The sequence below is a fragment of the Scyliorhinus torazame genome, chromosome 1, assembly GCF_047496885.1.
Source record: "Scyliorhinus torazame isolate Kashiwa2021f chromosome 1, sScyTor2.1, whole genome shotgun sequence".
Taxonomy (NCBI): domain Eukaryota; kingdom Metazoa; phylum Chordata; class Chondrichthyes; order Carcharhiniformes; family Scyliorhinidae; genus Scyliorhinus; species Scyliorhinus torazame.
The window spans coordinates 288,825,119-288,845,446 of NC_092707.1; the positions used below are offsets into that span (position 1 = coordinate 288,825,119).

A 20,328-nucleotide genomic window follows, 5' to 3' on the forward strand; every position below is an offset into this window, starting at 1 on the left:
CATTCACTGCCCAGTAGTAATACATCAGGTCGGAAGACCCAAACCCCCTGCCTGCCTTCCCCTCTGTAGCAGCACCTTTCGAACTCTGGCCACCTTCCCTCCCCATATGAACAAAGTAATTCTTCCCTCAATCTCTCTGAAAAAAGCCTTTGGCAGGAAAATCGGCAGGCATTGGAAAATAAACAGAAATCGTGGCAGCACGTTCATTTTAACCGCCTGTACTTGACCTGCCAGTGACAGAGGGAGACCATCCCACCTTGCCAAATCAGCTTTCACTCTCCCCACCAAACTAGAAATGTTGAACCTGCACCCCCAGGTACCTAAAGTGAGTCCCTGCCCTACGGAATGGCAGCCCACCCGCCCCTGCCCCCACCCCCGGCTGAGACACCACAAAATACTCACTCCTGTCTAGATTTAGTTTGTACCCCGAGAAAGACCCAAACACTCTAAGCAGCTCCAATGTTCCCCCTATCGACACACTCGGTGCCGACATGTATAACAGCAAATCATCGGCATATAAGGACACCCTATGCTCTATTTCTCCCCCCCCCCCCCCCCCCCCCCCCCCCCCGCACTATTCCTTTCCATACCCCCCAAACTTCTTAATGCGATGGCCAACGGCTCAATTGCGAGTGCAAACAGCAGGGGGGGGACATAGGACATCCCTGCCTAGTCCCACGGTGGAGAGAAAAGTATCTCGAGCTGATGTTGTTTGTGCCGACACTCGCCCTCGGCTCCTTATATAGTAGCTTTACCCAGTTCACAAATCTTGGTCCAATCCCAAACCGCTCCAGAACTGCCATCAAGTACCCCCATTCTACCCGGTCAAACGCCTTCTCAGCATCCAGTGCCACAACCACCTCTGTTTCCTTTGCCTCTGCCGGTGCCATAATGACATTCAGTACCCTCTTAATGTTTGAAAAGAGCTGCCTCCCTCTCATGAACCCCATCTGATCTTCACCTATCACCTTCGGGAGGCACTTCTCCAGCCCACCCGCCAGTACCTTTTGCGTCCACATTCAGAAGCGATATGGGCCTATTCCACCCACACGCCGTCGGACCATTATCTTTAAGAATTTTAAAATTGAAGCATTGTTGGGCCTGGAGTGAACATGAGTCCTTGCACCAGCAGAAGGCTGGTGCCCTGTTGTTGCTTAACAGGCTACTGGAGATGGGATGTCGCCATTATGGCCACACATAGCTCTTGGGTGCAAGGATTGGGGGAGGCAGAAAGCGAGCAAGGTGTGTTGAGGGGCTCAGCACGTAGGGACTGAGGACCAGGGGGAAGACTGGGAGCTGGCAAAAGTCAGACCTGCAATGGAGACAGACATGGACTCCACCCCCATTGTCATTGTTCAACTGACATTTTCACGTATGAAATTCCTGTCCACCATAACCCTGAACTGTTGACTCCATTCAAGCTATGGGACTGTGTAGGGTTGACTAACCTTCCCATATTATCATCTGGGTCTCCAGACTATTGCTGCTTACCATAGATTATCATAGAATTTACAGTGCAGAAGGAGGCCATTCGGCCCATCGAGTCTGCCCCGGCTCTTGGAAAGAGCACCCTCCCCAAGGTCAACACCTCCACCCTATCCCCATAACCCAATAACCCCACCCAACACTAAGGGCAATTTTGGACACAAAGGGCAATTTAGCACGGCCAATCCACCTAACCTGCACATCTTTGGACTGTGGGAGGAAACAGGAGCACCCGGAGGAAACCCACGCACACACTGAGAGGATGTGCAGACTCCGCACAGACAGTGACCCAAGCCGGAATCGAACCTGGGACCCTGGAGCTGTGAAGCAATTGTGCTATCCACAAGGCTACCGTGCTGCCCCAGGAGATCTGAATTTTATTTCCTGCTTCTGTCACCCTCAACATTGTAGACAGGCCGACTGGCATGTCTGAACAATTGAGGGAAGAGTTGAGGAATCTGGCGGGGTGAGGGGAGGGTTGGTTTGAATTTGGGGAGAGTAAGAGCCTGAAAAATGGCGGTTGGGCAATGGGGAGGTGGAGTCCATGCCACTGTGATGATGAGATAGTAAAGACTGCTGGAGTTGCACCACGAGGATCACTTTTAGCTATCTTTTCGAGGTAACAATGTAGTCGGTACATAATTTAAATGGATCTTTGGTTTCTATATTGTAAATCTTGTAGAAGATGTATGAAATAAGTCACCAAGGAAGGGATCTATGGGCTAATACATTTTTAAGCACAATATTACTGCTGTGATTTTGTTGGTTTTGTTGCAGTTTCTTTTTAAAATCATACTTTAATTCTGCAGCGCATCTTGAAGCAAGTTTAGGAACATTTTATGTCCCTACAAGACCCTTGACTGATACAACAGTGTTAGAATACAGGGACCCGATCAGTCGATATGCCAGGCGTTTTTTTCACCATCTGCTGAGGTGAATAATAATATCACTGTCTATACTTGTTGCCTGTATTTGTTATTTTCATAGATACTGTAAGTTACAAAGAGTAAGTTGAACTACAAGAACAGATTTCACCTTTTCTAATGTGGGTAAAGTTGAAGATCACTTAACGCACCTTAATGTTAAAATGTTTCAGTTTCTTTGATATTGATTGATTGATATTTATTGCTACATGTACCGAAGTACAGTGAAAAGTATTTTTCTGCGGCCAAGGGAAGGTACATAGTACATACATAGTAGACAAAAGAATAATCGACAGAGTACATTGACAAATGGTACATCAACAAATAGTGATTCGTTACAGTGCGGAACAAGGGCCAAACAAAGCAAATACATGAGCAAGAGCAGCTTAAGGCGTTGCGACTAGTGTTCGTACAGGGAACAGATCTGCTCAGAATCTTATTTTATAATTGTTCCATTCCTATGATGTATTAAAGCGTGTGCATAGGAATTCATTAATTACCAATTTAGAAACTCCTGGTTAAACTTGTGAATTACATTCATTTTTCCCCCCAGTTTGTTTATTTCATTTATGATGATTGCATATTCTCCACTACTGTGCAATTGAAGCTTTTGTGCCAACATTACTAGAGCAAAGCGAGCCTGGAGTGCATGAATGAACTGGCCCTAAGTTTCCTCCCTCCTGTCAACCTATTTGAATAATTATTCATAGTTGACTGTGCAGTTTGACCTTGTGAAGGGCCAGAACCTAATGGGGAAGCTGGAAGTCTGGTCAGCTAGCCCAGTTAAAGGAATTTGAAGTCTTTGAGGTAAAGGTGGGGAAATAATATTCCAGCTGTATAGGTATTGTTTGTTTTAGACAGGACAGTGAACAGGGATAAATGTGACAGGAAGAGTAATGTGGAAGTACGTGACATTCTTTGGGAGTATTACAGCACATGTTTGACGGATGACAGCTGGATGCACGACTACATGAGGTATGTGAAAGGAGGTTTGTCCTTCATGACATCCTGCCTAAAGGACTGCACTGTACCATACTATCTAAGTAGCTGTTGGTAATCAAGCTCAATGTTAGGTACACCGCCTGCAGGTCTTGGGAACAGATGCAGCAGAAGTCTTAAAGTGTATAATATTAACTATTTGAAAAGTAGCCCAAGATTGCATGGCATAAAGTGTTGCTATCAGCATATTCCATTTTTGCTGTTCAACTGTGAAAACATCATGAGCTGAATCTTTGGGGCTCCCCAAAGAAGGGAATAGTGGATGGGATACAAGCAGGGTAGAGTGGGGCAGTGGTGAGGCCCTGAAAATAATAATGCTAGGCAGAGTGTCAATTGTTGATTCTGGTGCTGACTACAATGAGCATTGCAAGGGAGGGTGGAACTGGAATCTCACTCACTTTCCAATTCAGGCCAATTAGGATAGTTTAAAAGCTTGTCAGCAGCTTAGAACAAGTTGAGCTTCTGATTTTTTTAATGGCGAACAGTTTGCCCATGCCATCAGAAACCATTTATGTGAAGGCAGACGAGTACAGAGGGCCGAGCCAGTCATGGCTCACCCAGCCCAATAAGAGGGTCAGCGAGGCAAAAGGAGACCGGGTACTTGATAAAGGGATGCCTCTTGGCACTGCACAGTTGGCAGAATGGGCATAGCATCTATGCTTCGAATGGAGTCGGTTCTCCCCCACCCCACCACACCACCTCCTGGCATCACTGAGGCAGAAGAACAGAGGTCAAGGCTGCCAAGGGTAATTGAATGGCACCTACCCAGAAGAGGCTCTCCAGCTGGCAATTCAGGCACGACTGTCAGACTTTGGGCCCAGTGGCGGTGAAGGGAAACACCCTTAATATGAAGCAATTTACAATATATATTAATGACTTGGATGTCGGGATAGAAGGCACTGTAGCCAAATTTACAGATGGCACTAAAATAGGTGGGACAGTAAGTTGTAATGAGGAAATAAGAAATTTGCAAATGGATATAGATAGGTTGGGTGAGTGGGCCAAAATTTGACAGATGGAGTTTAACTTGGATAAGTGTGAGTTTATCCATTTTGGTTAGAGATATGGAAGTGTTATGGCGGCATGGTGGCGCAGTGATTAGCACTGCTGCCTCACGCGCTGAGGACCTGGGTTTGATCCCGGCCCCAGGTCTCTGTGTGGAGTTAGTACGTTCTCCCCATGTTTGTGTGGGTCTCACCCTCACAACCCAAAGATGTTCAGGGTAGGTGGATTGGCCACACTTGTTGCTCCTTAATTGGGAAAAAAAGAATTGGGTACTAGAAATAGTGAAGGGCAACTTATTATCTAACTAGAGAGAAACGTCAGAGTGCTTCAGTGCAGAGGGATCTGGGTGTCGTCGTGCATAAATCGCAGAAAACTAACATGCAGGTACAGCAGGTAATAAGACAGGCAAATGGAATTTGGACTTTTTATAATTAAAGGAATAGAGAATAAATGTAGGGAAGTCTTGCTGCAACTGTTCAAGGCATTGGTGAGACCACACCTGGAGTACTGTGTACAGTTTGGGTCCCCTCATTTGAGGAGGGATGTAGTTGCATTGGAGGCAGTTTAGCGGAGGTTCACTAGATTGATTCCAGAAATGAGATTTGTCTTATGAAGAAAGATTGAGCAGTTTAGGCCTATACTCTGTCGAGTTTAGAAGAATGAGAGGCGATCTAATTGAGGTATATGAGATGATAAAATGTATTGACAAAGTAGATGTAGTGTGATCCTTCCTCTTGTGGGGAAATCTAGAATGAGAGGCCTTAGTGTTGCACCTCCATTGCTGGGTTTTTCCAAGTCCAGGGCATCATTGATTAGGCCCATGTGGCCATCAAATCATCAGGCAACTGACCAGTGAGACTCCACTCCCTCATCATCAAACTGGTCTACAACAACAAGAACTTCCTCCATGGGTACGCTGCTACTCCTTCAATTTGCACAGACCAAACTGCCCCAGATCTTCACTCCAACCCTCCAAAGTGCATGGATGGAATCTAAGAGACTACGGAAATCCCTTGGAGGTGGCTACTGTCCCCTCTACAATAACCCAAGACAGAGGCACATAAGCAATACAACAAGTGCCACCTGTTCAACAGGACAACCATTGAGTAGGCCATCTGGCTTCTGAAATGCAATTCTGATGTCTGAACTGGTTAGGTGGTGCGCTCAAATACCTCCTTAAAGAATCTCAATCTTTGTCGTGATCTGCTGTATTCCACAACATGGTGCTCCAAAGAGATGTGAAGTGTGAGGACTCAGGCCCTGGTTCACCGAGGGTAGAGCAGGAGATAAAAGAGGAAGAGAAATTGAAGGCAGGGAGGTGATACTGAATAGAGAAGTGTGTTGTTTCACAATGAGGTGGCCTCCTCCTTCCACACTCTGGGAAGGCCTCCAACATTAGATCCATGTTGACATTGATGGTCAAGGGTCTACCCTGCCCTGAGTGCAAGTCTTCTGTTTCCCCGTGCCATCTTGCCTCCCTCTGGTGTAGGTGAAGGTTTTGGCTCAAAACCACAGATCTCTTCATCTGGGCAACCAATATCCTTAGTGATAGCTGCATAGGGCATCTAAATGAGTTCCACACTTCATCTGACTCATCTCATTTCTGTCCCCACTACCTCTAAGTCGACAGGAGGTCTGTCTCTATAACAGGTAAGAGCTCACCCTTGCGAAAATTTGACCTTTCGTCGGTTTCCCACCAGAAGCAGGTTTCCGACCCGAAAACAGACCCAGCTCCTGTTTCCTACCTTGTGGCAGAAATTCAGCACTATAAAGTATATAACAGCATTTTCATTGCATATCCATACTTCAGTAGTGTACACTGCATCATTCAGTAAAATCTTGCCATATTTGTGTCTACCAATACCATAAAATCACAAATCTTTGTAAAGTAACATAGCTGCATGATTGTTCTGTGTTAGCTGTATGATATAGTCACTTGCAGACACCCAGATTGGCATACAAGTTGGCATTTTTACCGCTTAGTATCTATTCCTTCAACCTCCAGCACTTCTAGGATATCTTCCTGCTTCTGTATCAAAAGGGCATCTTGAGAGAACCACAGTGTGGTTACACGAGTTATATTTATTTTAAATATTAAACTATCCTGTATTTCACTGTGTTATGACATTTTAATTTGTGAGATCTCTCTCTCTCTCTCTCTCTCTCTCGAGTTGATGAAATTCTGCTTAGTTAGCATTTCTAGTAATTTGCCCTATTTTAACAGGTACCAAAGGTTTGAAAAGGCTTTTCTGCTGGCTGTAGATATAGGTTCACGAGACCTCTTCATGGTGAGTTGTTACCTATAAATTTCTGTCTCATCTGCTAGTTCCAGATCTAGTGCTATTGGCAACATTTGTGCTTTTTAAAGCAGATCAGTGTCAGCCAAACGACACTTGCATCTACCCAGCCATTATGGTCAATAGTTTTACTGTATCCTTTTGATTTTTTTGTTAACGTGTTTTTGAAAAATTTTAATTATAAACAAAACAATCTAAAACAATTAAACCAGTTGCAATATCAAAGAACAAGACAAACAAACAAAAGCACAAATTTACTTACCCCCCCCCCCCCCCCCAAAAAAACTAAACGAACCCCCTTAACAACTGACGGTGACTAGCTCTTTAAAAAAGGAAATTATTGCCATCTTGGATAGGACCCTTCTACCGGTCCCCTGATGGCGTACTTCACCTTCTCCAAATGTAAGAAAAACATGAGGTCATGCAACCAAGCTGAGACACTGGGCGGAGTAGAGTTCCTCCGTCCAAGCAGAACTTGCTTCCGGGCTATTAACGAGGCAAAGGTGAGGTCATCCTCCATCATCCTCATCTGGAGCACCAGTGAGCCTTGACACCCCCAAAATGGCCACCAGCGGACATGGCTCCTAATCAACATTTGGTGTCACTGAAATGGTGTTGAAAAAAGAGACCCAAAAGCTTATTAACTTGAGATAAGACCAGAACATAAGAGTATGGTTACCCGGCCCCCGAGAACAATGCTCAATCTGTCCTCCACTCCTTCAGCAGGGAGGAGGGTGGTGCCAAGGGTAAAGACGGAAAAGCCTTTGAAAAATCACGAATCTGAAAGTATCTGAACAGACTGGAACCAAGGAACTGAAATTTCTACGACAGCTCCTTCAAGCTGGCAAACCTTCCCTCCACGAACTGGTCCTCAAATCTCTCCAAATCCTTCCCCTCCCATGACCTAAATGTCAAGTCCAAACCCACTGGCAAAAAGGGTGATTATTGCAAATGGGGGCCAGCAAAGACATGGAACTAAGTTTAAAATGCTGTCTGAACTGCTTCCAGATTCTCAGGTTGGACACCACTACCAGATTTAAGGAAAATCTTACCAGAGAGAATGCCAGCAAGGTGGTTACTATTGCACCAAGGCTAGAACTCTTACAGGAACTCTCCTCCATTTGCCCCCATATGGAATCCCGGTCACTGAACCACCACACTACCTTCTGAATATGGGCTGCCCAAAAGTAAAATAATAAATTGGGTAAAGCCCAGCCTCCCGATTGCACATATCTGGAGGAACACCTTACAGATAGATATTTGGGGTCTTACCCGTCCAAATAATTGAGGACACTAATTTATTAACTTTGACAAGTAAGAACTTGGGGAGAAAAGTGGGGAGACATTGAAAAATAAATAGAAATCTCAGGGACACATTCATTTTAATGGTCTGAACCCTGCCAGCCAAGGACAGGGGAAGGTTGTCCTGCCTTTGTAAGTCAGATTTGACACCATTAATTAACCGGGCTAGTATAATTCAATTTATGAAGCGAGGCCCAATCGTGGATCACCTGGATTCCCAGATACGAAAGCTAGATCTGGCATGGCAAAAAGGTAACATCCCCCGATATGCTCCCCTTCCCGAGGGGTTAACCGGGAAATAGTTGCTCATCCAAATTCAACTTATACCCAGAGAAGGAGCTAAAACACCCAAGAAGCTTCATTATCTCATCCAAAGTGGATACTACTGGGTTTGTAATATTAAGAAGCAGGTCATCTGCGTATAAGGACACCCGATGTTCCACCCCTCCCCAACTTATCCCCCTCCACTTACTGGAAGATTTCAGCACTAAAACAAGTGGTTCTATTGCCAAAGCAAACTGGAGCGGAGACAATGGGCATCCCTGCCTCATGGACTTCTAATGACGGGGATGTACTGAGCGGATGCAGGAAAAGTGGCTATTTTCCTGGAAGTTGGAATTTGGCACTTACAGCCCAGAAATAGGCTACTAATTTGGTAGGGGAAAAAACGCATCCTCCTTCAAGATCACCACAGCGTCTGGAAAATGCCTGCAAACAATTCTAGGGGCGGAAAAGATGGCAGGGTCAGTAAGAGCCTGGAAAGAAAGGACGGGGCGACGACAAGCATGCAGAGTGGGATGGAGCTAGCCACAACTGCACTCCTCCGAAAAGCCCAGTGGTAGTGGCCACGCCCGAACGTGAAATCAAATGAGGCAGTAGTTCGGGCTAACCGAAATATCCACCATGGCCCCATCTGCAATAATCACAGGTTCACTCCCGCAACAATGGACTCCTCATTCAAGAGGGGAGACAGGACGAGGGGACACTGACAGTTGGGGACATGGATACAGACGGTAAAGTAGCGACCCTGGGGGAAATCACTGAGAAGTTTCAGCTCCCGAGAGGGAATGACCTGAGGTACATACAGGTTAAAAAATTTCTTCCGCAAGGAAATGACGACGTACCCCCAATTACCAGGACAGTCACTACTAGAAAGACTACTGAACGCAGGTGACCTAGGGGAAGGGAACTGTTCGGACATGAATGGATGACTGTTGGAAGAATACGCTCACCCCTGGATGAGACAACGAAGAAGTGGGAGGAAGACCTAGGCAGGGAGATAGGGGGAGGATTCTGGATCGAAGCACTGCACAGAGCAAACTTCACCTCCACATTTGCAGGGCTGAGCCTAATGCGACTAAAGGTGGTGCACAAGGTGCACCTGACCAGAATACTAAAAAGTGGATCCTTACCGGAGGTGAAGGACAAATGTGAATGGTGCCAGTGAGGCCCGGCCAACCACACTCGCATGTCCTGGTCGTGCCAAGACTGGTCGGGTACTGGAAGGCCTTCGTTGAGGTCATGTCTAGGGTTGTGGGAGTGAGGGTGGAGACATGCCCACTCAAGGCATCAGAGCAGCCAGAGCTCTTCACAGGGAGGGGGGGGGGGGGGGTGCTAATGCCCTAGCCTTTGCCTCCTTAATCGCCCACCGGAGACTTCTGCTTGGCTAGTGATTGGCAGAAACCATCCAAGGCTGCAGAATGGCTGTCCAACCCAGTGGAATTTCTCAGGCTAGAGGAGATAAGATTCATCAGGAGAAGACTTTCACAGGATGTGGCCTTAAACTAAATAGTGGGAGAATTAGAGAATCAAAGTTAAAGCAGAAGGTAGAAGTGCAGGTGAATGACAAGGACTTTAAACTAATTAAAGGGGCCAAGGACTCAGGAGAGTTTAGTAAAGTTTCCAGAACACGTAATAGAACAAAGAGTATAGAAGGTGGCAGGAATCTAATTTCAGGCAGAGCAAAAATGGGGACAAGTATGAGGGACTGAGGGTGTTATATCTAAATACAAAAACGGAGACAAGTATGCAGGACTTGTAGTATGCTGAAAGTATGCAGGAGCTTGTTCAAGGATCAGCTACTGCGTGTTCTTGATAAGTATGTACCGGTCAGGCAGGGAGGAAGGTGCCGAGCGAGGGAACCGTGGTTTACCAAAGAAGTGGAATCTCTTGTTAAGAGGAAGAAGGAGGCCTATGTGAAGATGAGGTGTGAAGTTTCAGTTGGGGCGATGGATAGTTACAAGGTAGCGAGGAAGGATCTAAAGAGAGAGCTAAGACGAGCAAGGAGGGGACATGAGAAGTATTTGGCAGGAAGGATCAAGGAAAACCCAAAAGCTTTCTATAGGTATGTCAGGAATAAGCGAATGACTAGGGAAAGAGTAGGACCAGTCAAGGACAGGGATGGGAAGTTGTGTGTAGAGTCTGAAGGGATAGGCGAGATACTAAATGAATATTTTTCGTCAGTATTCACTCAGGAAAAAGATAATGTTGTGGAGGAGAATGCTGAGCTCCAGGTAAATAGATTAGATGGCATTGAGGTACGTAGGGAAGAGGTGTTGGCAATTCTGGACAGGCTGAAAATAGATAAGTCCCCGGGACCTGATGGGATTTATCCTAGGATTCTCTGGGAGGCCAGGGAAGAGATTGCTGGACCATTGGCTTTGATTTTTATGTCATCATTGGATACAGGAATAGTGCCAGAGGACTGGAGGATAGCAAATGTGGTCCCTTTGTTCAAAAAGGGGAGCAGAGACAACCCCGGCAACTATAGACCGGTGAGCCTCACGTCTGTAGTGGGTAAAGTCTTGGAGGGGATTATAAGAGACAAGATTTATAATCTTCTAGATAGGAATAATATGATCAGGGATAGTCAGCATGGCTTTGTGAAGGGTAGGTCATGCCTCACAAACCTTATTGACTTCTTTGAGAAGGTGACTGAACAGGTAGACGAGGGTAGAGCAGTTGATGTGGTGTATATGGATTTCAGCAAAGCGTTTGATAAGGTTCCCCACGGTAGGCTATTGCAGAAAATACGGAGGGTGGGGATTGAGGGTGATTTAGAGATGTGGATCGGAAATTGGCTAGCTGAAAGAAGACAGAGGGTGGTGATTGATGGGAAATGTTCAGAATGGAGTTCTGTCACAAGTGGAGTACCACAAGGATCTGTTCTGGGGCCGTTGCTGTTTGTCATTTTTATCAATGACCTAGAGGAAGGCGCAGAAGGGTGGGTGAGTAAATTTGCAGACGATACTAAAGTCGGTGGTGTTGTCGATAGTGTGGAAGGAAGTAGCAGGTTACAGAGGGATATAGATAAGCTGCAGTGCTGGGCTGAGAGGTGGCAAATGGAGTTTAATGTAGAGAAGTGTGAGGTGATTCACTTTGGAAGGAAAAACAGGAATGTGGAATATTTGGCTAATGGAAAAGTTCTTGGAAGTGTGGATGAGCAGAGGGATCTAGGTGTCCATGTACATAGATCCCTGAAAGTTGCCACCCAGGTTGATAGGGTGGTGAAGAAGGCCTATGGAGTGTTGGCCTTTATTGGTAGAGGGATTGAGTTCCGGAGTCAGGAGGTCATGTTGCAGCTGTACAGAACTCTGGTACGGCCGCATTTGGAGTATTGCGTACAGTTCTGGTCACCGCATTATAGGAAGGACGTGGAGGCTTTGGAACGGGTGCAGAGGAGATTTACCAGGATGTTGCCTGGTATGGAGGGAAAATCTTATGAGGAAAGGCTGATGGACTTGAGGTTGTTTTCGTTAGAGAGAAGAAGGTTAAGAGGAGACTTAATAGAGGCATACAAAATGATCAGAGGGTTAGATAGGGTGGACAGTGAGAGCCTTCTCCCGCGGATGGAAATGGCTAGCACGAGGGGACATAGCCTTAAACTGAGGGGTAATAGATATAGGACAGAGGTCAGGGGTAGGTTCTTTACGCAAAGAGTAGTGAGGCCGTGGAATGCCCTACCTGCTACAGTAGTGAACTCGCCAACATTGAGGGCATTTAAAAAGTTTATTGGATAAACATATGGATGATAATGGTATAGTGTAGGTTAGATGGCTTTTGTTTCGGTGCAACATCGTGGGCCGAAGGGCCTGTACTGCGCTGTATTGTTCTATGTTCTATGACTGTGGGTGTTGTACCTAAATGCGCGCAGTATAAGGAACAAGGTAAATGAGCTTTTGCGCACATTGACATTGGCCGGTACGATGTTGTGGGCTTCACAGAGACGTGGCTGCAAGGGTATCAGGGCTGGGATCTAAATATCCAAGGATATAGAACATAGAACATAGAACGATATATATGTATCCTATCGAAAGGACATGCAGATAGACAGAGGGGGCGGGGTGTTAGTAAGAATGAAATTTAGTCGAAAACAAGAAGCAATATAGGATCAGAAGGCGTAGAACCTGTATGGGTAGAATTGAGAAATCGTAAAGGAAAAAAGACCCTGTTGGAATTATGTGCAGGTCCCTTAGCAGTAGTCAGGGGTGTGGAGCAGAAAATGAATCAGGTGATAGAAAAGGGATACAAGAAAGGTAATATTACAATAATCATGGAGGACTTCAATGCAAGTGGACTGGGAAAATGAGGTTGGTAGTGGATCAAAGGAAAAGGAATTTGAGGAATATCTGGATAGTATTTTGGAGCAGCTTTTGACAGAGCCCATTAGGGAACAGGCAAGTCTGGATTTGGTGATGTGTAATGAGGCAGACTTGATTAGGGAACTTAAGGTGAAGGGACCCTGAGGGGGCAGTGACCATAATATGACAGAATTTACCCTGCAGTTTGAGAGTGAGAAGCTGGAATCAGATGTAATGGTGTTATAATTGAATAAAGGTAACTACAAAGACATGAGGGAAGAGCTGGCCAGAGTTGATTAGAAGGGGAGCCTAGCAAGGAAGACAGTGAAACAGCAACGGCAGGAGCTTTGGGGGGTTATTCGGGAGGCACAACAGAAATTCATCCTAAGGCGGTGGAAACATACTAGGGGGAGGGGGAGGCATCCGTGGCTGATGAGGGAAGTCAAGGACAGCATAAAAGAAAAAGCATACAAGATGGAGAGGATTAGTGGAAAGCCAGAGGATTAGGAAGCTTTTAAAAGTGAGCAGAGGACAACTAGAAAAAGCAATAAGAGGAGGAGAAGATGAAAAATGAGTGCAAACTAGCTTGTTTAAAAAAAACATTTTATTAAGGCATTTATGATTTTATAACCATAAACAATACAAATACAAATGTACACATAGTTCAGTGCAGAACACATCCCTCCATCTCCCATTGTTCCCGCCTACTCTAAACACAAAATAACCTAACTCCCCCCTAACCCGCCCCCTCTTATTGAATCTGCTGACAGTTTAATTTTCTCCGAGGAAGTTGATAAACGGCTGCCACCTCCGGACGAACCCTAACGTTGATTCTTTCGGGGCGAACTTAATTTTCTCAAGTCTGAGAAACCCAGCCATGTCACTAACCCAAACCCCTGATTTTGGGGGCTTCGAGTCCCTCCACGCTAATAAGTTCCGTATCCGGGCTGCCAAGGAGGAAAAGGCCAAAATGTCAGCCTCTCTCGCCCCCTGGACTCCCTGATCTTCCGACACTCCGATAATCGCCACCTCTAGACTTGGTGCCACCCTTGTTTTTAGTACCGTGGACGTGGCCTCTGCAAATCCCTGCCAGTATCCCCTAAGCTTCTGGCATGGCCAAAACATATGGACATGGTTTGCTGCCCCTCCCGCTCACCTCACACACTTGTACTCTATCCCAAAAAACTTGCTCATCCGGGCCACCGTCATGTGTGCCCTGTGAAGCACTTTGAATTGTATCAGGCTGATCCTGGCACATGATGAGGACGTGTTGACTCTGCTCAGAACATCTTCCCACAGACCCGCCTCTACCTCCCCTCCCAGCTCATCTTCCCATTTATGCTTTAGCTCACCTATCTGAGTTTCCTCCCACTCCATGAGTTCTTTATAGATATCCGAAACCTTTCCCTCCCCCACCCCCATTTTAGAAACTACCTTGTCCTGTATTTCTTCTGGTGGTAGAAGCGGAAAGGTCGCAACCTACCTTCGCGCAAAATCCCTTATCTGCAGATATCGAAACCCATTCCCTCCCGGCAATTCAAACTCCTCCTCCAAATCCTCTAAACATGGAAAGCTCCCATCAATAAATAGATCCCCCAGCCTCTCAATTCCTGCTCTCTGCCACCTCCGAAACCCCCCATCCAGCCTCCTCAGTACAAACCGGTGATTACCACAAATTGGAGCCCACACCGACGCTCCCTCCACCCAAATCCTTCTGCCACTGCCCCCAGACTCTCAAGGCCGCCACTACACCGGGCTTGTGGAGTACCAGGCCGGTGAGAACGGCAGAGGAGCTGTTACCAATGCCCCCAAACTTGTGCTCTTATATGATGCTGCCTCTACTCGCTCCCACACTGAGCCCCCCTCCGCCCCCACTACCCACTTCCTGGGCTATATTTGCCGCCCAGTAGTAATTACTAAAGTTTGGCAGTGCCAGCACCTCCAACCCGGCTTCGCTCCAGCAGTACTTTCTTTACTCGCGGGGTTTTAACCGCCCACACAAAACTAGAGATCACCCTATTCGCCAACTTAAAAAAGGACTTTGGTATGAAAATAGGGAGGCACTGGAAAACAAACCGAAACCTCGGGAGCACCGTAATTTTTGCGGTTTGTACCCTCCCCGGCAGTGACAACAGGAGCATGTCCCACCTCCGAAAGTCCTCCTTCATTTGTTCAACTAGCCGGGTCAAATTTAATTTATGCAGCTGCTCCCATCCCCGTGCCACCTGAATTCCCAAATAACGGAAACTCCCTCTCACCACTCTGAATGGCAACTCCCCCAGTCTTCTATCTTGCCCCCTCGCTTGGATCACAAAAACCTCACTTTTACCCATGTTCAATTTGTAACCCGAGAACCAGCCAAATTCCCCTAAAATCCGCATAATCCCCCCACGGGTCAGAAATGTATAGGAGTAGGTCGTCTGCATATAATGAAACCCTGTCCCAGGTTCGATCCCGGCTCTGGGTCACTATCCATGTGGAGTTTGCACATTGTCTCCGTGTTTGCGTGGGTTTCGCCCCCAAAACCGAAAGATGTGCAGGCTAGGTGGATTGGCCACGCTAAATTGGAAAAAATAAATTGGGTACACTAAATTTATAAGAACAAAAATAAAATTGTGGCCATCAATTTGGCATCCACATTCAGTCGGGAGATTGGTCTGTATGACCCACATTGCTCTGGGTCCTTCTCCCGCTTCAGGATCAATGATATAGACATTGTTGGGGGAAGGACACCTCGCTCCCTAGCCTCATTAAATGCCCTCACTCACAGCGGGCCTAGCATTCCAGAGAACTTCTTGTGGAATTCCACAGGGTAGCTGTCCGGTCCCGGGGCCTTGCCCGACTGCATGACCTGCAATCCCTCTACTACTTCTACAATCCCGATCGGGGCTCCCAACCCCTCTACCAATCCTTCCTCCATCTTTGGAAATTCCAACCCTTCCAAAAACTGCCTCATCCCCTCAATCCCAGCTGGGGGTTCCTACTCATATAGCCGATTGTAAAACTCCTTTAACACCCCATTCACCCCCTGCTGGGTCCAATACAGTGTTTCCCCCCTCTGTCCTTCACTCTTCCTATCTCCCTGGCCGCCTCCCTCTTCCTTAGCTGGTGTGCTAGCATCCCACTGACCTTCTCACCATCCTCATATACACCCCCCCCTCGCCTTCCTCAACTGTCCCACCGCCTTTCCTGTGGATAGCAGATCAAACTCCATCTGCCGCTTCTGCCGCTCCTTCAACAACCCCGCCTCCGGGGCTTCCGAATACCTTCTGTCCACCTGGAGTATTTCCCTCACCAGCCTATCCATCTCTACTCGCTCCATCTTCTCCCTATGAGCCCATATCGAAATTAGCTCCCCCTATTCACTGCTTTCAGCACTTCCCATACCGTTGCTGCCGAAACTTCCCCCGTATCATTTATCACCAAATAATTCTGGATGGCCTCCCTCACCCGCCCGCACACCCCCTCATCTGCTAACAATCTTACATCCAATCTCCATTGTGGGCGCTAACCCCCCTCCTTGCTCACCCATAGATCCACCAGTGTGGGGCATAATCCAACACAACAATCGCCGAATACTTGGTATCCACCACCCCCGCCAGTAGAGCCCTGTTTAAAATGAAAAAATCAATCTGGGAGTACACTTTTTGTGCACGTGGGGGGAAAAAAAAAACTCTTTCGCTCTTGGTCGTCCAAACCTCCACGGGTCCACCCCCCCACCCCCCCCCCCCAATCTGTTCCATAAATCTCTTTAGTTATTTCGCCGCGGCTGGCACCTCCCTGTCCTTGAATTCGACCGATCCAACCTCAGATCTACAACCGTATTGAAGTTCTCCCCCCCCCCCCCCACATGATCAGCTTATGCGAGTCCAGGTCCGGGATCTTCCCTAACACCCGCCTCATAAACTCCACGTCGTCCCAATTTGGTGTGTAGATATTCGCTAATACCATCGGCATCCCCTCCAGCTTCCCACTCACCAAGATATACCTACCCCCTGAGTCCGCCACTATATTCCCTACCTCAAATGACACCCGCTTATTGATCAGAATCACAACCTCCCTAGTTTTAGAGTCTAGCCCCAAGTGAAATACCTGCCCGACCCACCCCTTCCTCAGTCTAGTCTGATCGACTATCCTCAGGTGTGTCTCTTGTAGCATTGCCACGTCTGCCTTCAACCTCCTCAAATGCACGAACATGCGAGCCCTCTTGACTGGCCCATTCAACCCTCTCACGTTCCATGTGATCAGCCTGGTCGGGACCCCCCCGCCCCCCCCCCGTTCAAACATCACCCTTCTTAGGCCAGCCTCCAGCTCGCGTCCCGTGCCGCCTCAGGCCCGCCCACTATCCTTGATCTCCAATTTGTCTCCCAACGCCAGTCCCTCCCCTGTCAGCAGAACAATTCCACCCCCACTAACAAAACAACAATCCCAAACCCCCATATCAAACTAGTCACCTGCTCGCCCCCCACTGCGCTTCCATGGGCTAGCCCGCTCAGCTAGCCTGGTAGCCCCTGCCCATGGCGCCAAGCATCCTACCCCCTATTGTTTCCCCCCCCCCCCCCCCGGCTCGAACATACATTTGCAAAACATCACACTCCCCAACAAACACAAAGAACAAAATACCACCCACCGTCACCCCACAAGAAAAAAGTTAACCCACACACAAAACAGAGCAACTGCCCAAAAGATTGGTACAAAAACAGTGCATACACAGCTCAAAAAGAAAATAAATTTAACAGCACAGGCAGAGAATTACTCGCCCTCAAGTTCAATGTCCTCAATCACCTGCCAGTCTCCTGTCCTTGACAAAGTTCATTGCCTCATCCGGCGATCAGACATAAAGTTCTTGGCCCCTTGTAAGTGACCCACAAAAAAGCTGGGTACAACATACCGAACTTCACCCCCTTCTTGAAGAGGGCCGGTTTAACCTTGTTAAAGCTCGCTCTTCTTTTGGCCAGTTTTGCACCCAGGTCCTGGTAAATGCGCAGCTCGTTGTCTTCCCATTTGCAGCTCCTCGTCTGCTTGGCCCACCTCAAGATCTGTTCCTTATCCAAGAACCGGTGCATTTGCACCACCATCACCCTCGGCGGCTCATTCACCTGCGGCCTCCTCGCAAGCGCTCTATGCGCCTTGTCCACTACCAAGGGTCGATCAAATGCACCTTCGCCAAGCGGCTTCTCAAACATACGTGCCACGTATGCCCCTGCATCCGATCCCTCGATGTCCTCCGGGAGGCCAATGATCCTCAAATTCTGCCTGCGTGAGAAACTTGAGACCACTGAGAAACTCAGTGCATGCAAACAGTTTTAGATAGGATGTATGTTTAGTCATATGGTGACCAGACACTTGATGGTGCATTTGCTTCTTGTGCCTTTTGAGTACTTGACTCCTATTTTGGGATTTTGAATCTCGGAAATTGTGTCACATGTGGGTAAGAGGGTAGATTCTCTTTTTTGAAGGGCATTCGAGAACTGGTTGGATTGGGCTGACCTAAACTCAACTGGACAGTTAACTTCAAGCAATTGTTGCTACAAGCAACAATTTCTCCTTTCCTCCAAGGCAGGTAGATAGAGTTAACATAAAGATTAGCTGTGATATGATTGAACGGAAAAATGAAATTTTGGGGCTGATTGGCCTTCTCTTGTTCCTACATGCCTATGTTCCTGACCAGAAGCTCTGACTAAGTCATGTTGATCCAATACTAATGAACATTTTGGGATGTACCAGCTTTACTAGATACTCAAGATTAGGTCCACAAGATTATGAGGGGCATGAATAGAGTGGATGGGCAGGCACTCTTTCCCAATGTGGAAGGGTCAGTCACCAGGGGGCATAGGTTTAAGGTCCATGGGGCAAAGTTTAGAGGAGATGTGCGAGGCAGTATTTTTACGCAGAGGATGGTGAGTGCCTGGAACGCGTTGCCAGGGGAGGTTGTGAAAGCAGATACATTAACGGCGTTCAAAAGGCATCTTGACAAACACGTGGATAGGATGGGTATAGAGGGGTACGGCACAAGAAAGTGCTGAGGGTTTTGGCAAAAGTTGGTATCATGACCGGTACAGGCTTGGAGGGCCGAAGGGCCTGTTTCTGTGCTGTATTGTTCTTTGTTCTTTGTGACCTGTTCTCTAAATCCTCCACCTTCTCCTGCAGTCTTTTCTGATGGTCCCTCATCAGATCCATCTCCATTGCCATCGCGGTTTGCTGGTCCTCGTGCTCAGCCACCTGCTCTTCCACCTTCTGGATCGGCAGTCCCTGGGATTCCAACCTTTGCTCCACCCGATCACTCCCCGTCTTAATCGGGTCCAGGTACTCCTGTCTTTGCTTGGCAAAACTCTCCTGGCGGAATTTCACCAGCTGCTTTGTTACCACTGGGCCGGCAATCCCTACTCCTGAGCCTCCGCCATGTTTTCCTGTGCTGCAGACTCCACTCTCTTTTTTGCCCAACAATCTCTTCTTTGCGGACCACTTCTGGTCCACGACTCCATAAACTGATGGGGGGTACCTTTTCTCTGCTTCACCAGTCTCCAATTCTACCGGTCAATTCCCCCACAAATCGGGGGAAAAGGTCCCAAAAGTCCACCACGAGCGGGAAGTACTAAATAAGCAACTTCTCACTCCATGGCCGCCACCGGAAGTGCAAACTAGTTAGTTATATAGAAGAAGATAGCAAGAGTTTTTTTTCAATTTATAAAAGGTAAGAGAGAGGCAAGAATAGACAGTGGACCACTGGAAAATTAGGCTGGAGAAGTAGTAATAGGAAACAAAGAATTGGCAAGGAACTGAATAGTTATTTTGCATCAGTCTTCACAGTGGAAGACACCAGTGGGATACCAAAACTTCAGGAGAATCAGGGGACATAGGTTAATGCAGTGGCCATCACTAAGGAGAATGTTCTGGGGAAACTGAAAGATCTGAAGGTGCATAAATGACCTGGACCAGATGGATTACACCCCAGAGTTCCAAAGGAGATAGCTGAGGAGATTGTGGAGGCATTGGCGGTGATCTTTCAGGAGTCACTGGAGGCAGGGAGGGTCCCAGAGGACAGGAAAATGGCTAATATAACTCACACTGTTTAAGAAGGGAGGGAGGCAGAAGACCAGAAATTATAGGCCGGTTAGTCTGACTTTGGTCATTGGTAAGATTTTGGAGTATACTATTAAAGTTGACATTGCGGAGTACTTGGAAGTGCATGATAAAATAGGACTGAGTCAGCACGGCTTCGTCAAAGGGAGGTCATGTCTGACAAATCTGTTAGAATTCTTTGAGGAGGTAACAAGGAAGTTAGACAAAGGAGGACCAGTGGACGTGATGTATTTAGATTTCCAGAAGGTGTCATATAGGAGGCTGTTAAATACATTAAGAGCCTATGATGTTAAGGGTGTGATACTGGCATGGTTAGAGGATTAGCTGACTGGCAGAAGGCAGAGAGTGAGGATAAAAGGGGTCTTTTTCAGGATGGTAGCTGGTGACTAGTGGTGTTCCTCATGGGTCGGTATTGGGACCACAACTTTTCACAATATACATTACTGATCTGGAAGAAGGAACTGTGAAGACATTGTTGCTAAGTTTGCAGATGATACAAAGAAATGCAGAGGGACAGATAGTATTGAGGAAACGGGTGGTGCAGAAGGACTTGGACAGGCTAGGAAAGTGTGCAAAGAAGTGACAGATGGAATACAATGTGAAAAAGTGTGAGCTTATGCACTTTGGTAGAAGAATGGAGGCATAGACTATTTT

General features: G+C 47.1%; 1 protein-coding gene across 8 annotated transcripts in view; it reads left to right on the plus strand.

Annotated features, from left to right (window-relative positions):
• wdpcp (WD repeat containing planar cell polarity effector) overlaps positions 1 to 20,328 on the plus strand; it is a 288,945-nt gene that overhangs the window by 150,204 nt on the left and 118,413 nt on the right. For all 8 annotated transcript variants that reach the window (XM_072507250.1, XM_072507270.1, XM_072507286.1 and 5 more), the window contains 2 exons: positions 2,295 to 2,418; positions 6,637 to 6,700. In XM_072507250.1, coding sequence (XP_072363351.1) covers positions 2,295 to 2,418; positions 6,637 to 6,700 — 188 coding nt within the window. The remainder of the gene's footprint in view (positions 1 to 2,294; positions 2,419 to 6,636; positions 6,701 to 20,328) is intronic.